At 45.5% G+C, this 14,827-nt stretch overlaps 1 protein-coding gene across 1 annotated transcript; it reads left to right on the forward strand.

Moving 5' to 3' along the window:
* The first annotated feature begins 1,675 nt into the window (after positions 1-1,675).
* On the forward strand, positions 1,676-2,710 carry LOC121764067 (probable pectinesterase/pectinesterase inhibitor 32). Its single transcript, XM_042160335.1, has 4 exons — positions 1,676-1,919; positions 1,984-2,271; positions 2,357-2,467; positions 2,553-2,710. The coding sequence occupies exons 1-4, from the start codon at positions 1,676-1,678 to the stop codon at positions 2,708-2,710; spliced, it is 801 nt and encodes a 266-aa protein (XP_042016269.1).
* The last annotated feature ends 12,117 nt before the right edge of the window (positions 2,711-14,827 follow it).

The following is a 14,827-nucleotide window of genomic DNA, read 5'->3' on the forward strand; positions in this document are numbered from 1 at the left end:
CGGTGCATAAAAATTGATGTCCACTACATCAATTTATTTATTACATCATTTAAAAGTGGGACCCAACCTCCACTACATCATTTGTTTATTACACACTTAAAAGTAAAAAAGTTGTTTAAAAGTGGGACCCAACCTCCACTACATCATTTATTTATTACACACTTAAATACCCCTTAAAACATGTGCCCGACTCAACCGGGACTGCTAAAGCGGGACGGAGGGAGTATAATACTCTAGTCGTCCCTGAAAAGTATGAACATTTAATTAGACCCGAGTTTTAATGCATAATTGGTAATGTAAGCGAGAGATATAAAAATGATACTGGAAGTAGTTGTAGTGGAGAGTGAGGTCCACATTATTAGTAGTGCAGTTTAATTTTCAAAATTAGAAAGTTTATATATTTTTAGGGATGAACAAAAAGTAAATAGTTCACACTTTTTTCGGGAACGGATGGAGTACATGATATAATAAATAGTAATAATGATTAATTAAGCATTTTTCTATTATGTTAGAATCTTGTAATATTTTCTTAGTTTTCGTGATGTCAAGATAATATTTTAAAAATATCAACACGATAATATAAGTATGTCAACACAATTACATGAGTATATCAACATAATTATATTGATATTATATATATATATATATATATATATATATATATATATATATTATATTGACCTAATATTAAGATATGTGTATTGATATTAAAACTGAACTACAATTAAAAGGTTTCAGGAAAATATGATTTGTACATTTTCAATACCTTATAAAAAAATATATTATCAGAGGTCTCTGGACAAAGGGTCGTAATAAGAGCTTTTTTTATGTATATACATTAAAATTAAACTAAAAACAATTAAATATATTTTTGTATATGAACGTTTTGACAAGATTTATTATTGTGCACATAAAAATATATATTTTCATTATTTTAAATAACAAGTGTAAATACGAACATTATTCTTAAGATGTGCCATAGACAAATTTTCTTCTTGTAAATACTTATTTAAGTATATTGGTTTTAGTTTTGTCCAAAAACATATTCCAATAAAGAAAATTTAGGAAATTTAAATTATTATCTTTTATTTATATTTGTTTTAAAATAACCTATCAAGTTAATTATTATCTTTAATTTGATATGCATTAAATATTTATTGTTAAATGAAATTAAATGGAGAATATATATGTATAATGAGATAGATGAATATGAAATTAAATAAATAAAAAACCAAGAAAATAGAAGGGTGTAAAATATTAAACACAAAGACTAAAATATTCCTTAAAACTATATCAGTGTCATTAAGAAATGCTGGTTACATTTAAATTTTAATCATATCTTATCTAAACAAAAAGTGGCATGTAGAACAAGTCAATCCATGATTCATTTAATCACATATATTTTGTCCAAAATCCATGACATGTCGATATGAATACGTACGTATTCCTAAATCCTAAACTATTACTTGAATTAGGCTCCACAAGATTTTGCTCTATTCAACACCTTCTTCAATAATCTACACAACATCATTGACCCGATTAAGAAAATTAGACAATCCCTTGAAGATTCTCACCACATTATTGAATGAAAAAACAAGAAAGCATCTATATAAAGCAAAACGTTTTCACAGTCTATCATAGCCAATTTCATTGAAGGAACAAAATATTAGCATCCATGGCCTCTCTTGTAGCCTTAATAATTTTCATAGCTATTGTCATATCTCAAGCTGTTGCAACAACTGATGATAACATCTTGCAGACAGGCGATTCAAATAATGAAAGTCAAGGCAAGAACATGACAGAATTAACAATGCAACAAATTTCATTAGCAATCCCATATTTCAGTGACAATGGAGAAATCAGAACTATGATCAACAACACTAATGCAGACAACACACTGGCCTTATTCGCACTGAGATGTTGCCAAGAGCTGCTCCCCCGACGTAGCCAATGACGGTCTGATGTCCTTGATATGCGCTGCAGGCACCAATCTGGAGACATGCGTAGAAGGATTTGAGAATAAACCTCAGGTGATGTTCGAATCTGTATACAACAAACTCAAGTATCCCATCGATCTCAACAGAGGAACGACCAAAATCATGGCCAGGTTGGACAATAAAGCTGATGTTATGAAAAAAGATTCTGAGTATCTGGATTGGGTGTCTGATGGGGACAGGAATCTCCTGGAGGCGGATTCGAAGATCAGTGCTAATGATGTGGTGGCCAAATATGGATCGGGGAAGTATAAGACAATATCGGATGCGGTGAAGGGTGCACCAAGATATAGCAAGACGAGGTATGTATGTGATATATGTGAAGAGTGGGGTTTATAATGAAAATGTGAACATTGGATCAGATAAATGGAATTTGATGATGTTTGGGGATGGGATGGATAAAACCATAATCACCGGCAACAAGAGCCATGCCCATGGCACTGGATTCCAGACTAGGGTAACCGCCACCTTTGGTAACTTTTTTTTTATTCTTTCTCCAATTTATTTACTATATATAGTAAATGTGATTTCTAAAACCCTAGTGCATTCAATTCGCAGCCGTACTAGGAGAGGGATTCATAGCTCGTGACATAAAATTCGCAAACACGGCCGGAGCCAAGAACGAACAAGCAGTGGCCCTTCTCTCCGACTCAGACCGGTGCAGCATGGAGGGTGTTAAGGATGTACTCCTTAACATCGGACAAATTCCTCCGTGAGGTCGCGGGAACGTTTGCCCGTCGATCGCACACGACAAGAACTAGGATCAATTCCTCCGTGAAGTCCAGGGAATCTTTGCCCGACGATCAACAACGATAAGAACTAGGGTTTTGAATTGTAGAAGAAAGGAAAATAGCGTGAATTATCTTATTTCATTGATTGAATAATGAGAATGACAATAGTTATATTTATAATACTCCTATGAATAATCTAACTTGGTGAACAAGATAATAACGATATGGAAAAGATATGATAATATAATAATAGAGATATGATAGATATTCCCGGAGATATACTCGTATCAACTCCCCCACGGTTGAAATCCACCTGTCCTCAAGGTGGAAATCACGACGCAACAACGAGAGTTGAAAGCCAAAAATTGTTGAGAGACGTCTCCTCCTGGATCAAACGCACAACGAACAGCTGAACGCCTCCCTTCATCACCTTCATCATCAATCAACAAAGGATACCCAATGTGTTCGGCAAAATTCCATCCCAAAACGCAAAGCCCGTCCACGCGTCCAAGAATGCTCAAACATGACGTGTCATTGCGCGGAGGGATCAACCTTGCATCGGTGTCAAGAGATGTTGATCGAGGATTCAAACGTGTAGGATCCCTAACACGCAAATCCCCACAGATAAAGGCAATCTCCTTCAAATGTATTGGAAAGGACGGTGCAACTTTATTTCCAACTAAAGCACATCGATAAGCACCACAATTTACACTCAAACAATTCTCCACAACATCGTGAGATGTTATTCGAGAAGCCTCGAGAGATGCGACGACCTTCTTCACTTCCCCAATGGAATCGACCTCCTCGTCGTCATCTAACACTGTGTCTTCCTCTCCACTGATATAGGGGCTGCACGGCGGAGAGATCACAGCGGGTAGGGGCAGTTCTTCTAACAATCCGTTCTCCTCTCCGCTATCGTCGTCGGGGCTGGATAGGGGGTTTCTTATACCTTCTTCACTTGAGGCAGACTCTGGAGAAGCCAAATCAAATCCATCACTCTGTTTCTGCTGAAACTGATCCTCAATTCCTACTGCCCCTATCTTCATATTCTCATCGACATGAACCCGAATCACCCGCAAATTTGCCGCCTCAGATCCATCGAAACGTGGGGCTTTCAGCATCTCATAACGGGGCTTCTCCACTCGGTAATGATCATAACGAGGCTGATCGGCGAACCTATGCGCGGGGTTATCCCATGCAGTCGTTCGTCGCCCCCGAAATCCGTCATTATCAGCGCCGTGCCAATCCGACTCCGTCGCAAGACCCCCCGGCTGACCGTCGAGCCTATTTGTGGAGTTATCCCAAGCAGTGATTCGGCGCCCCCGAAAACCCTCGACACCAGCTCCATAACGATCACACTGCTGCAACTCCAATCCCTGCGCCTGACTCGCGGTTCTGGTCGAAGGGTTGACGAACCCTAGGTGCAGCTGTGAAGTGCCGCGCGGCGCTGGAGACATCCAATGCCGTGCCGTGTCGCCTCGGCCCCACTGCCACTCCTCGTAGGGTGGCTCAGGCTCGTCCATCCTATGCGCGGGGTTGTCCCACGATGTCGGGCGTCTCCCTCGAACTCCATCTCCGCCGTTTCCGTAACGATCGCACACCCACAACTCCGAAATCGTTCGCTGTTGCGGAACCCTAGTCGACGGTCCGACGAAGCCTCCATGTTGTTGCGACGCCACTGTTGTCGCATCCGACACCACCGGACGGTATCTCCCTGCGTCGCCTCTCCCCCGCAACCCATTGTCGTAAGGCGGGTCAGGAGGGCCTAAGCGGCGGTTGAGCGATGGCTTGCCGCCTCTCCGACACGTCCAATCGCGCTTCGAAGCGCGCCAGCGTCGCCAAGATATGCTCAAACGCCAGCGACGTGGAATCGAGCGCTCCACTCGCCGGCTGAAACTGCTCCAGATCGCGGGTTACTCCGGCGGACATCACAACCATCGATTCCATGCGGTCCATGTTGCGATTCAACATCGGATAATGAGATCGTCAATGAAAGCACCAGTTGTTAAGGATGTACTCCTTAACCTCGGACAAATTCCTCCGTGAGGTCGCGGGAACGTTTGCCCGTCGATCGCACATGACAAGAACTAGGATCAATTCCTCCGTGAAGTCGCGGGAATCTTTGCCCGACGATCAACAACGATAAGAACTAGGGTTTTGAATTGTAGAAGAAAGGAAAATAGCGTGAATTATCTTATTTCATTGATTGAATAATGAGAATGACAATAGTCATATTTATAATACTCCTATGAATAACCTAACTTGGTGAACAAGATAATAATGATATGGAAAAGATATGATAATATAATAATAGAGATATGATAGATATTCCCGGAGATATACTCGTATCAGAGGGCTTACCAAGACACCCTCTGCCCTGACTCCAACTGGCAGTTCTACCGCGAGTGCAACATATACGGAACTGTGGACTTCATCTTCGGCAACGCGGCGGTGGTGATACAAAAGAGCAGCATCTTTGTGAGAAAGCCAGTCCAGGGGCAAGATAACGCGATCACTGCTAGTTGCAAAACCGATCCGCAATGACGGACAGGGATAGTGGTGCAAAGCAGCGGAAGACCTGACGGGCGTGAGAACCTTCCTGGGGCGGCCGTGGAAGGCGTATGCGACGTCGGTGTTCCTGCAGAATAACTTGAATGATTTGATCGACCCGAGGGGGTGGAGTGTGGAAACAAAGGGAATAGCGCCAAGACTGCGGGTCGGATCAAGTGGAAAGGAGTCATGATTAGTCTTAGCTTGGCGGAGGCGAGGGGCTTCACGGTCGGCTCTTTTATGAAAGGGAATGAGTGGCTGCCGGCAACACAAGTCCCCTTTGATTTGGGTCTTTGATTCACTTCTGACTTCTATATATGCATGTGCATGTCATCTTTAATATTATCAAACAAAGACTAGGGTAACTTTCATGGTTGCTATCTTTCTTCAATTTTAATTATTTGTATTTTAATTTAATATACAGTGATTATTAGTTATTATATACTCCGTATTTGATTATCTCTAATTAGAAATTACTTGTAGCATAGTAAGGGACCTAAGGGTATACGACTTCTTTTAATTAATCAACAATTAGTAAACATAAATATTAGTAGTGAGGGCACCCGCAACGCGGGCCGTGGCCGTCGCGGGTTCCGTTCCGGCGGAACGGTTCGCCGGCGCGACGCGTTGCGGCTCGCCAATCCGTTCCCAGGCCGTCCCCATTCCGTGCCGTGAGCCGTGCCGCCGCTGCCTGCGAGACGTGGCCGCCCCTGCGTCGTGCGTGACGCCCACTCGCCGACCCGCGAGTGGGCGTCGTTAATTATGACGCAATAAATCATTTTTTTTAAAAAAAATTCGAAATTTGTAAAAAAAAAAAAAAATTTAAAAATGTGTAAACGGTCATATGACCGTTTTTTATATCCGTTTAACATTTTTTTTATTTTTTTTTTAATTTTCTTATTCTATAAATACACCTAATTTCATCTTCATTTCACACAACTACACATCTATTCTTCCTACATCAACATCAATTCCTCTCCAATTTTCATATTCAATCTCTTCACAAAATGTCCGGCGACGGCAATTACGGTGGTGGCGGCGCCGGTGGGTGGGATCTCAACGCGTTCGGCGATTGGGAGACCATGTACAACACACTTGGTGGTTCTGGGTCGTCGACGCCGGGCACCCAGGGGTCGGCGACGCCGGGTGGGTACCAACCACCCACTTTCGATGTGGATGCCTACGCTCGACCCTCCGGCTCGCGGCTTTCCCAGAGTTTGTCCCAGATTCGGGAGGATATCCCCGTTGAACCCACCCAGGGAGGAGGCCGAGGCGGTGGAAGCTCCAGGGCTGCGTCTGAGGCACCCGAGGAGGAGGAGGAGGAACCGGAGGATCTGGGCCGGCATCCCTACACCAACGAAGAAACAAAGGCGGTGTACACCGCCTGGCTCACCGTCTCGTACGATCCCATCGTCGGGAATCAACAAGCCGCTAAGTGCTTCTGGGAAAAGGTCCGTGATGTCTACCACCAGACTAAGCCGAAAGGGGCCCGGAAGCGCAAATATACAATGCTCCGTGCTCACTTTGGCCGAGTCGACCTACAGGTCAAAAAATTTTGCGGCATCTACACGGCCGAAGCGGCGAACTACCAAAGCGGAGCTTCGGGCGCCGACATTCTGAGGGCGGCTTTGCGCGTCTTCTACCAGGACACCGGTCTACAGTTCAAATATGTTGATATTTGGCAGCTCGTCAAGGACGAGGAAAGGTGGGCCGGCGGTGTCCGCTCGAGCTCGGGCTCAACCTCAAAGCGCACGAAGCACACGGCGACCGGCAACTACTCGTCTGGTGACACCGGTGAGGCCGGCGAGGGTGAACCGCAGGTGTTTGGGGGTACGGGGGATCCAACGCCCGGCGAATACGGGGGATCCAGCGTTGGGCGCCGTCGGCCGCAAGGGACGAAGGCGGCGAAGGCGGCTAGAGCGAGGAAGGGCCGAGGCGAATCAAGCCAGTGGGTTTAGGACCAGTTTTGGCCTTTATGATTTTGGTCTTATACTTTATGATTTTGGTCTTATACTTTATCTTTTGAATTTTTGCATCCTGAACATTTCAACTCGGATCACAATTGGTCCTACACTAACAATTCCGTCAATTTTGAAACGGTTTTAACCGATTTTTAAACGATTTTAACTCGAATCGATCAAAATCATCAAGCTAAAACCATCAAAATTGGGTTAAAACCGTTTAAAAATTGACGGAATTGTTAGTGTATGACCAATTGTGATCCGAGTTGAAATGTTCAGGATGCAAAAATTCAAAAGATAAAGTATATGACTAAAATCGTAAAACAGACATATGTTTAGGACCAGTTTTGGCCTTTACTCTTTTAAATATATCCCCAACGCTTTTGAAGTGTCCTCATTTTTTATATTTCAATTAAAATTAGGGGATGCAAGGCGTCCTAAAAAAAATAAAGATGATATGCCATCAATATAGGGATGTTTTCTTTTTCTTTTTAAAAAAATTCTAACACAAGTAGTTCTGTCTTTACTTTTATATTCTTAAGTTTTTTAGAGTGACAGTCTGTTGTTCTAGCAAAATCTAAAATATGGAGTAGATATTTATTTTTCCCCTTCAAAATTCATAATCCATCACGAACTAGTTTTTCCAACAATTTCGTATCTTTAAAAATATAGAGTTGGTATATACTATATGAATGCAACAGAATCACTAAGCATATGGGCTGACATGTAAACAATAGTACTAGTATTATTTAAAATTTTAAATCATGTGTTAGATTCGAATTACTATTAGTACAGTTTATGCCTAGATTTCAATTAAACAAAAACTTTCAACCATGCATTCTACAATTTTGATGTTTTTAACAAAACATTGCACTAATGATACCATCTTCAATCTGTTGCAAAATCAAAACCCCATTTTTTCTCATCACCAGATAGTTGACATATAGTATTATATCAAATATAACTACTAACTGATGGGGTGCGTACTAAACAAGCCCAACAGCAATGACGGCCCATCAGCCCAAAGCCCAAGGAAGAGTATAAGTTCGGCATTACCAAAGAGTTCGGCCTCAGCCTACAGCTCGGTAAAAGCCAACCAATCAAGCTCTGCTCTCAGGTCGGCATCAAGCTCTACTCTCAGATCGGCAACCAACGGCCCATCAGCCCAAAGCCCAAGGAAGAGTATGAGTTCGGCATTACCAAAGAGTTCGGCCTCAGCCTACAGCTCGGTAAAAGCCAACCAATCAAGCTCTGCTCTCAGGTCGGCATCAAGCTCTACTCTCAGATCGGCAACCAACGGCCCATCAGCCCAAAGCCCAAGGAAGAGTATGAGTTCGGCATTACCAAAGAGTTCGGCCTCAGCCTACAGCTCGGTAAAAGCCAACCAATCAAGCTCTGCTCTCAGGTCGGCATCAAGCTCTACTCTCAGATCGGCAACCAAAGCAGTTCGGTCTCAGTATTCGACCGAACAAGGAGTTAGTGGACCCATGCAGGATTTCCACAACTTCCAACACACCCACTACCACGTGGTGTCAACTCAGGCCACGATCGTAGGCCATGACCTACGCTACATCCACGATCTTAGGCCACGATCTCCACGACATCCACTACCTAGTAAATGGTGCTGCATGCCACGATCTTGGTCCTTTGTATAAATAGAACCTAGATCAGATAGATAGGGTTAGACTCTCTCGCTCTCTAGAGATAAAATATCAAATAGCAAGTCTGTATTGTAAGCTGTAGAAAACAGATCAAGCAATACAGCTCTGCCCTCTTTTCTTCCCGTGGACGTAGATTTACCTCAGTAAATCGAACCACGTAAATTCTCTGTGTCGTGATCTGTATTTTCCTGCATTCACTAACATCAGAAATTCGCGGATTCATCACTGGCGCCGTCTGTGGGAACGAAGAACAAAATTTGTGATAAAGCGAATTTTGATCCATTTTTTCCACCCAAAAAATGCATACCAGATCGCAGAGTACCCGTATTCCTGCCCGTGAGAACCAGGAGGAAGTCAATCCATCCCATAGGTCTGGAAAACAACCTAGGGATAAATCCACCACCAGTTCTCATGGCGAAGGAACAAGCCGCTCCAAAAATCGTCCCACTGAGTCTTCCCAGCAGCCCGATTTGAATGAGGCTGTCAAGCAGTTTTTGGCTGAAAAGCAGGAGGAATTCTTAACCTTCCTGCAAAAAAGCCAAAAGCAGCCGGAGACGAAAACGGCGGATTCCCCCTCTCCCTCCATACGAGATAGTCACTACCGCAGTAGTGTCATGTCTTCCAGGAGAAAGAATCCTCGGTACCGGAATCACAGGAGAACTCCATCTCCTCCATACCGAAGAAATGTCGGGTTCGCCATGTACGGAGCATTGAGGACTCCGTTCTCGGACGATATTACCCGAACTCCCCTACCACAGAACTACCGAACTCCGTCGATAACCTATGACGGACTCGTGGATCCTCATGATTTCTTGGGACGCTATCAATATAACACGGCGAACCAGGGTCTCAACGAGGTCCACATGTGCAAGCTGTTTCCCGAGCTGCTCATCGGGAACGCGAGAAGGTGGTTCGATAGCCTCCCCCAAGGCAGTATTAGATCTTACCGAGATCTAATGGATGCTTTCCACAGGAGGTTCTTTCAGAAAGCGGAAGCCCGGATCACTTCGGCTCAGCTGCTTTCTATACGTCAAGGTCGCGACGAAAGGATCAGCGACTTCATGACGAGATTCCACAAGGAATGCCTACAAGTAGATGATCTCAACGACCTACTTGTCATTTCGGCATTCCAAAATGGAATCCTGCCCGGAGCTCTCTACAGAAAGCTCGTGGAATGCAGTCCGCAAACAGCTCAAGAGATGTGGGACATTGCGGACCAGTTTTCTCGTGCCGATGAGGCAGACCGTCGAAAACGGTCTTTAGACAGCTCATCTAGAGAAGACAAAAAGAAGCCCGGTCATAGCGATCAGAGGCATCCTCGCCGAACACCTTCCCCACTAAAGGAGGGATAGCGGTCATCCGAGGTGATCAAAAAAGAGCAAGAGTGCAGATTGCGCTTAAAAGTGCCGAGCAATCAGCTCGGCACCATCAAGCATAGCAATCACAGCAGCCGGAGTCAGAGGCAGGCGAAATGACCGAAGTCACACCGGAGCCGAACTCGATGGTGTACGGCACTGAAGCCGTTATTCCGGTTGAGATCGGCATACCCAGTCCCCGAACTCTAAATTTCTCCTCAGAAATGAATGAGGACGGACTGAGAGCCGAACTAGATCTTGCCGAAGAAAGAAGAGAATTGGCCTGCATAAAAGCAGCCTAGTACAAGGAGCAAGTAGCCCGGTATTACAACCAAAGGGTGAAGAAGCTGCAATGTCAAGGGGGAGATCTCGTCTTGAGAAACAACGAAGTAAGCCGAGCAGAAAAGCTGGGCGAACTCGAACCCACATGGGAAGGTCCATATCGGGTGTCAGAAGTCCTCGGCAAAGGGTCTTACAAATTGACTCACGTGTCAGGAGCACAAGTACCCCGAACATGGTACGTTTCCAACCTCAAAAAGTTCCATTTGTAAGAGACAGTCCGGTCAGTCAGTCTTGAGTCCTGTTCGGTCAATGTGCTTTCTTTGGTTTGCTTGGTCTTTGTTTGTCTCTGTGCGTTTTATCTGTGCGTTTTGTCTGTATGTGCGTGTCGTCTCTTACAAATGTTACTGAGGTATCTTGTTCTTCGAAGGCTGATCCCCTTCTTAGGACATATACGAGCCAACGATTGTGAGTCAAAGCTTCTAAAGAGGATACAAGACCACAATTCAGCTTAAACAAGCAGTTCGTCTGAAACGAACTGCAATAAGCCAACGATTGTGAGTCAAAGCTTCTAAAGAGGATACAAGACCACAATTCAGCTTAACAAGCAGTCCGTCTGAAACGAACTGCAACAAGCCAACGACTGTGAGTCCAAGCTTCCAAGGAGGATACAAGACCACAATTCAGCTTAACAAGCACTTCGTCTGAAACGAACTGCAATAAGCCAACGATTGTGAGTCCAAGCTTCTCAGGAAGATACAAGACCACAATTCGGCTTAAGAAATAAGCACTTCGTCTGAAACGAACTGCAATAAGGGAAAGTCCGATCCACGCGATAAACCTCGCCGAATTAGGACGACCAAGTTCGGTCAAAGAAGTTTACCTCATAAGACCGAGGACGACCATGTCTAGTCAAAGAGGTTTACTGCATAAGACCACTTCGGTTAACTGGGAAAGTCCGATCCACGCGATAAAACTCGCCGAATTAGGACAAGGGAAAGTTCGATCCCGGCGACAAAAATCGCCAAATTAGAACACAAACCAAGTCCGGTCAAAGATGTTTATTTCATCAGACCAAAGACGAGTCCGGTCAAAGATGTTTATTTCATCAGACCAAAGACGAGTCCGGTCAAAGATGTTTATTTCATCAGACCAAGGACCAAGTCCGGTCAAAGAAGTTTACTTCATAAGACCAAGGACCAAGTCCGGTCAAAGAAGTTTACTTCATAAGACCGAGGACAAGTACGATGAAATTTTTTCGCTAAGCTGTAAATACAGTGTTATAAGCGAAAACAAAATTTCATTTTTCAAATCTTGTTCGGCACACAACTCCGCTACCCTACGAGATGGCGTTACGCTATTACAAAGGACTATTCTACTGTCCAGGGTTGCTAAAGTTGAGCCATCTATTCACAAAATCCTCGTAAAGCTGAGTTCGGGCGTTCCAGGCAGCCGCAGAATAAGCAGGTCGACGAGATGCTCTAATCGACCTGCCACCTCTTCTCTGAGCCCGGGAAGCCCTAGCACCTCGGCGGCTAAGAGTCTCTTCACGAAGCATTTGCCGATCTTGCTCACTCATAACCACAGCTCCTCTGCGAACTTCAGTCCGTCCTTGACTTGACGTCTCCGGTTGTCCCTGAGTTCGTTGCTGACTTGGAGTAGGGTTTTGAGCAAGTGAATCAGAGGTTTGAGCTGGAGTACTAGCATCTGTTAGCGGGAAATGCCTGAGGAATCTCTCAATTGAGGGACGCCGGGAAAGAACTATGTCGTACCGAGAAGCCCAGCGCCGCAATGATTTCACGACTTGTTGGCAAGCCGAGCTCTCCAGCGCATTGTTCCTCCGGAGTACATGATATTCCTCCCACAGTTCGTCAACTCGACTCTGAACATCTGATATGGTCATTCCCCCGCGCACACGGATGTAATCCTCGTACGCAGTCCTCTCAGCAATGGTCGTATTCAGCTCGGCCTCCAGATCATTCTTATCGGACTCTAAGTCCTTATTATCGGCCTCCAGCTTCACTAAACGAGCCAGAAGCTCGTCATTCTTCGTCTGATCGGCTATAGCTCTTTTCTCAGCTTCGTCTAAAGCCGAAGAGTACAGCCGTTTCCAGTGAAGTATCTCCATCTCCTTTGAGTACAAAGCAGCTATATTAGTTCGGCAGCTGTACCGAGCGGATAGTAAAATACAACAGGAATAAAGGCGAGTACGAAAAGCTATACGAAGACAAGTGTAGAGAATTTTTCATTCACAAGGAAAATTTTTTACACTAGGAGGGCTTCAAGGCCATTTCACAAGGAAGAAACTAGACTAAGAGAAGGGAGACGAAATCATACTCCGCCAGCTTCGTCTCCGGATCCTCGGTCTGGTTCAGCTTCTTTCTCCTGAGCTACCTCAGCCTCGGCCTCGCATCCTGCCGGCCTCGCCTCCGCCCCCTGATCGGCTTCCTTCTCCGGATACCCGGCCCGCTCGACTTCGGCCTCCAGCTCCAGCGGCTCGGCCTCACCCTCTCCGTTGTAAGTCGAAGCGGGTGAAACGGGTCCCACGGAGGCAAAGATAGCCTCCAGGTTCTCGTCCCGATCAGCTCGACAACCCCGGACTCGGTCTGCAGAAAGCAGGACCGAGGATGAAGCGAGCTCCTCAAGGAGCGGCAGATTCTGAAGCCGAGCTGCTATCTCTCGGCTGTACAGAGGCAGCACGACGTCGGCCCCCTGCTCGCCCTTATCGGTAATTAGCCTTACCAGACTACCGACAAAGGCCGAGAACTGGCTGCTCAAAAGAGTTTCTCCGTGTAAACACGGAGAGCCTCCCCTTGGGCAACCACAGCAGCAGCATCCCTCCGTTTCGTCTGCTCCCGCTGGATGACGAGCTGGTTTTTGGCAAACTGAGCTTCATCCTGGGCCGAAATCCTAGCAGCTCTGGCCTTCTCAAAGTTAGCCTCAGCCTGTTCGGCCCGATGACAGGCAGCCGCCAACTTCCTCTGCATCTCAGCATAGTCATTGGACGCTTTGGAGAGTTCGACGGCGACGAGCTTGGAGAGCATATCGTTCCTCTGAAAATGAATAAAGAAAAAAGTCAACAAAGGGGCCACAAAAAATACAGGAAAAAAGCAAGGCCAGAAAATCAAGAAGAGAATTCACCTCGGCGAAGTCCGTGGGCCATAAAAACGGCTCACAGATGTGTTCCGAAGGAGGCGCCAAGACCACGTCTTTCTCTGGCGCTCTCGGGGGCTTCTGGGCCTTCCCCTTCCCCTTTGCCGAAGTCGACTCCGGCTTCTTCGGATCCGAAGAGGTTTTTTGCCTTTTCGGAGTCCTCTCGGCATCAGACGCCGAGCTGGTGGTTTTCGGCCTCTCCGGCTCCTTGGACTCCGAAGATTTGCGGCTAGCCTTGTTCAGCATGTACACTGCCAAAAAGCAAGGAAACAAGGTTAGTTTTCGCTGCTAAAGCAGTAAAGCATAAAAAAGAAATCCTCACCCTCAGTTTCTTCGTCCGAAGACGAGATATTGAACACGAGGTCGCCCTTGACGAGCTCAGTTTCCGAGTATTGTTTCCTAATCATAGGAATCTTATTGAGCTCGCCCTCGAGCTCGGCCAACGGTTCTAACCGAGGATGAGGAATCACGGACTTCGGCCCTCTCCAGGGAAAGCCCGGAGCCGCTGTCCTATTATAAAAAAAGAAGCGGTTTTGCCATTTCGGCCACTTGGTTTTGCAGAATGCCCTAAAAGGCTGTAAGGGGATCAAGTAAAACCAAGATCCCTTCCTTTTAAATTGGAAAAAATTAAGGATTGCCCGCAGAGACAGATCCTTATCTAGCCTACGGAGTTCGGCAGCAAAAGCCGACAAGTGCCTCCAAGAATTCGGAGTCACCTGACCTAAAGGGAGTTGAAAAAAATCAAGAAGCTCTACAAAAGGTGGGGGAAGAGGGAAACGAAGCCCGCATTCTAAGCAGGCTTCGTAAACGGTGGCATAACCCTCCGGCGGGTCGTTAGCCCTATGATCATCGTCGGGAACCACCGCCTTCCCCCCGGGAAGAAGATATTTTTCGTGTAGAGATATCACGGTGTCCTTACTCAAGACGCTGTGAAAGTATTCTACAGTCTTCTCTCCGGACTCTTTCCGGCTAGAAGACCCCTTGCCCCCTTTCCTACCGCTACCTAACTCGGAAGAAGAAGAAGAAGACATGGTTCTTACTCTTTGCAAAATCTGAAGAAATTCTGAAGAAATTCTTGAAAGCGGAAGGAAATTTTTACGCAAAGGAGATAGAGTGCAGAAGAAGCAGTCGCAAAAGTGCTTC

This window comes from Salvia splendens, chromosome 1, assembly GCF_004379255.2.
Source record: "Salvia splendens isolate huo1 chromosome 1, SspV2, whole genome shotgun sequence".
NCBI classification, from domain to species: Eukaryota; Viridiplantae; Streptophyta; class Magnoliopsida; order Lamiales; family Lamiaceae; genus Salvia; species Salvia splendens.

Excerpts from the sequence above, each read along its gene's own strand:
- LOC121764067 (XM_042160335.1), top strand. The coding sequence starts at position 1,676 with ATGGCCTCTCTTGTAGCCTTAATAATTTTCATAGCTATTGTCATATCT. Across the intron at positions 2,272-2,356 it reads AATATCGGATGCGGTGAAGG|ATAAATGGAATTTGATGATG; the intron begins GTGCACCAAGAT and ends ACATTGGATCAG. Across the intron at positions 2,468-2,552 it reads TAGGGTAACCGCCACCTTTG|CCGTACTAGGAGAGGGATTC; the intron begins GTAACTTTTTTT and ends TTCAATTCGCAG.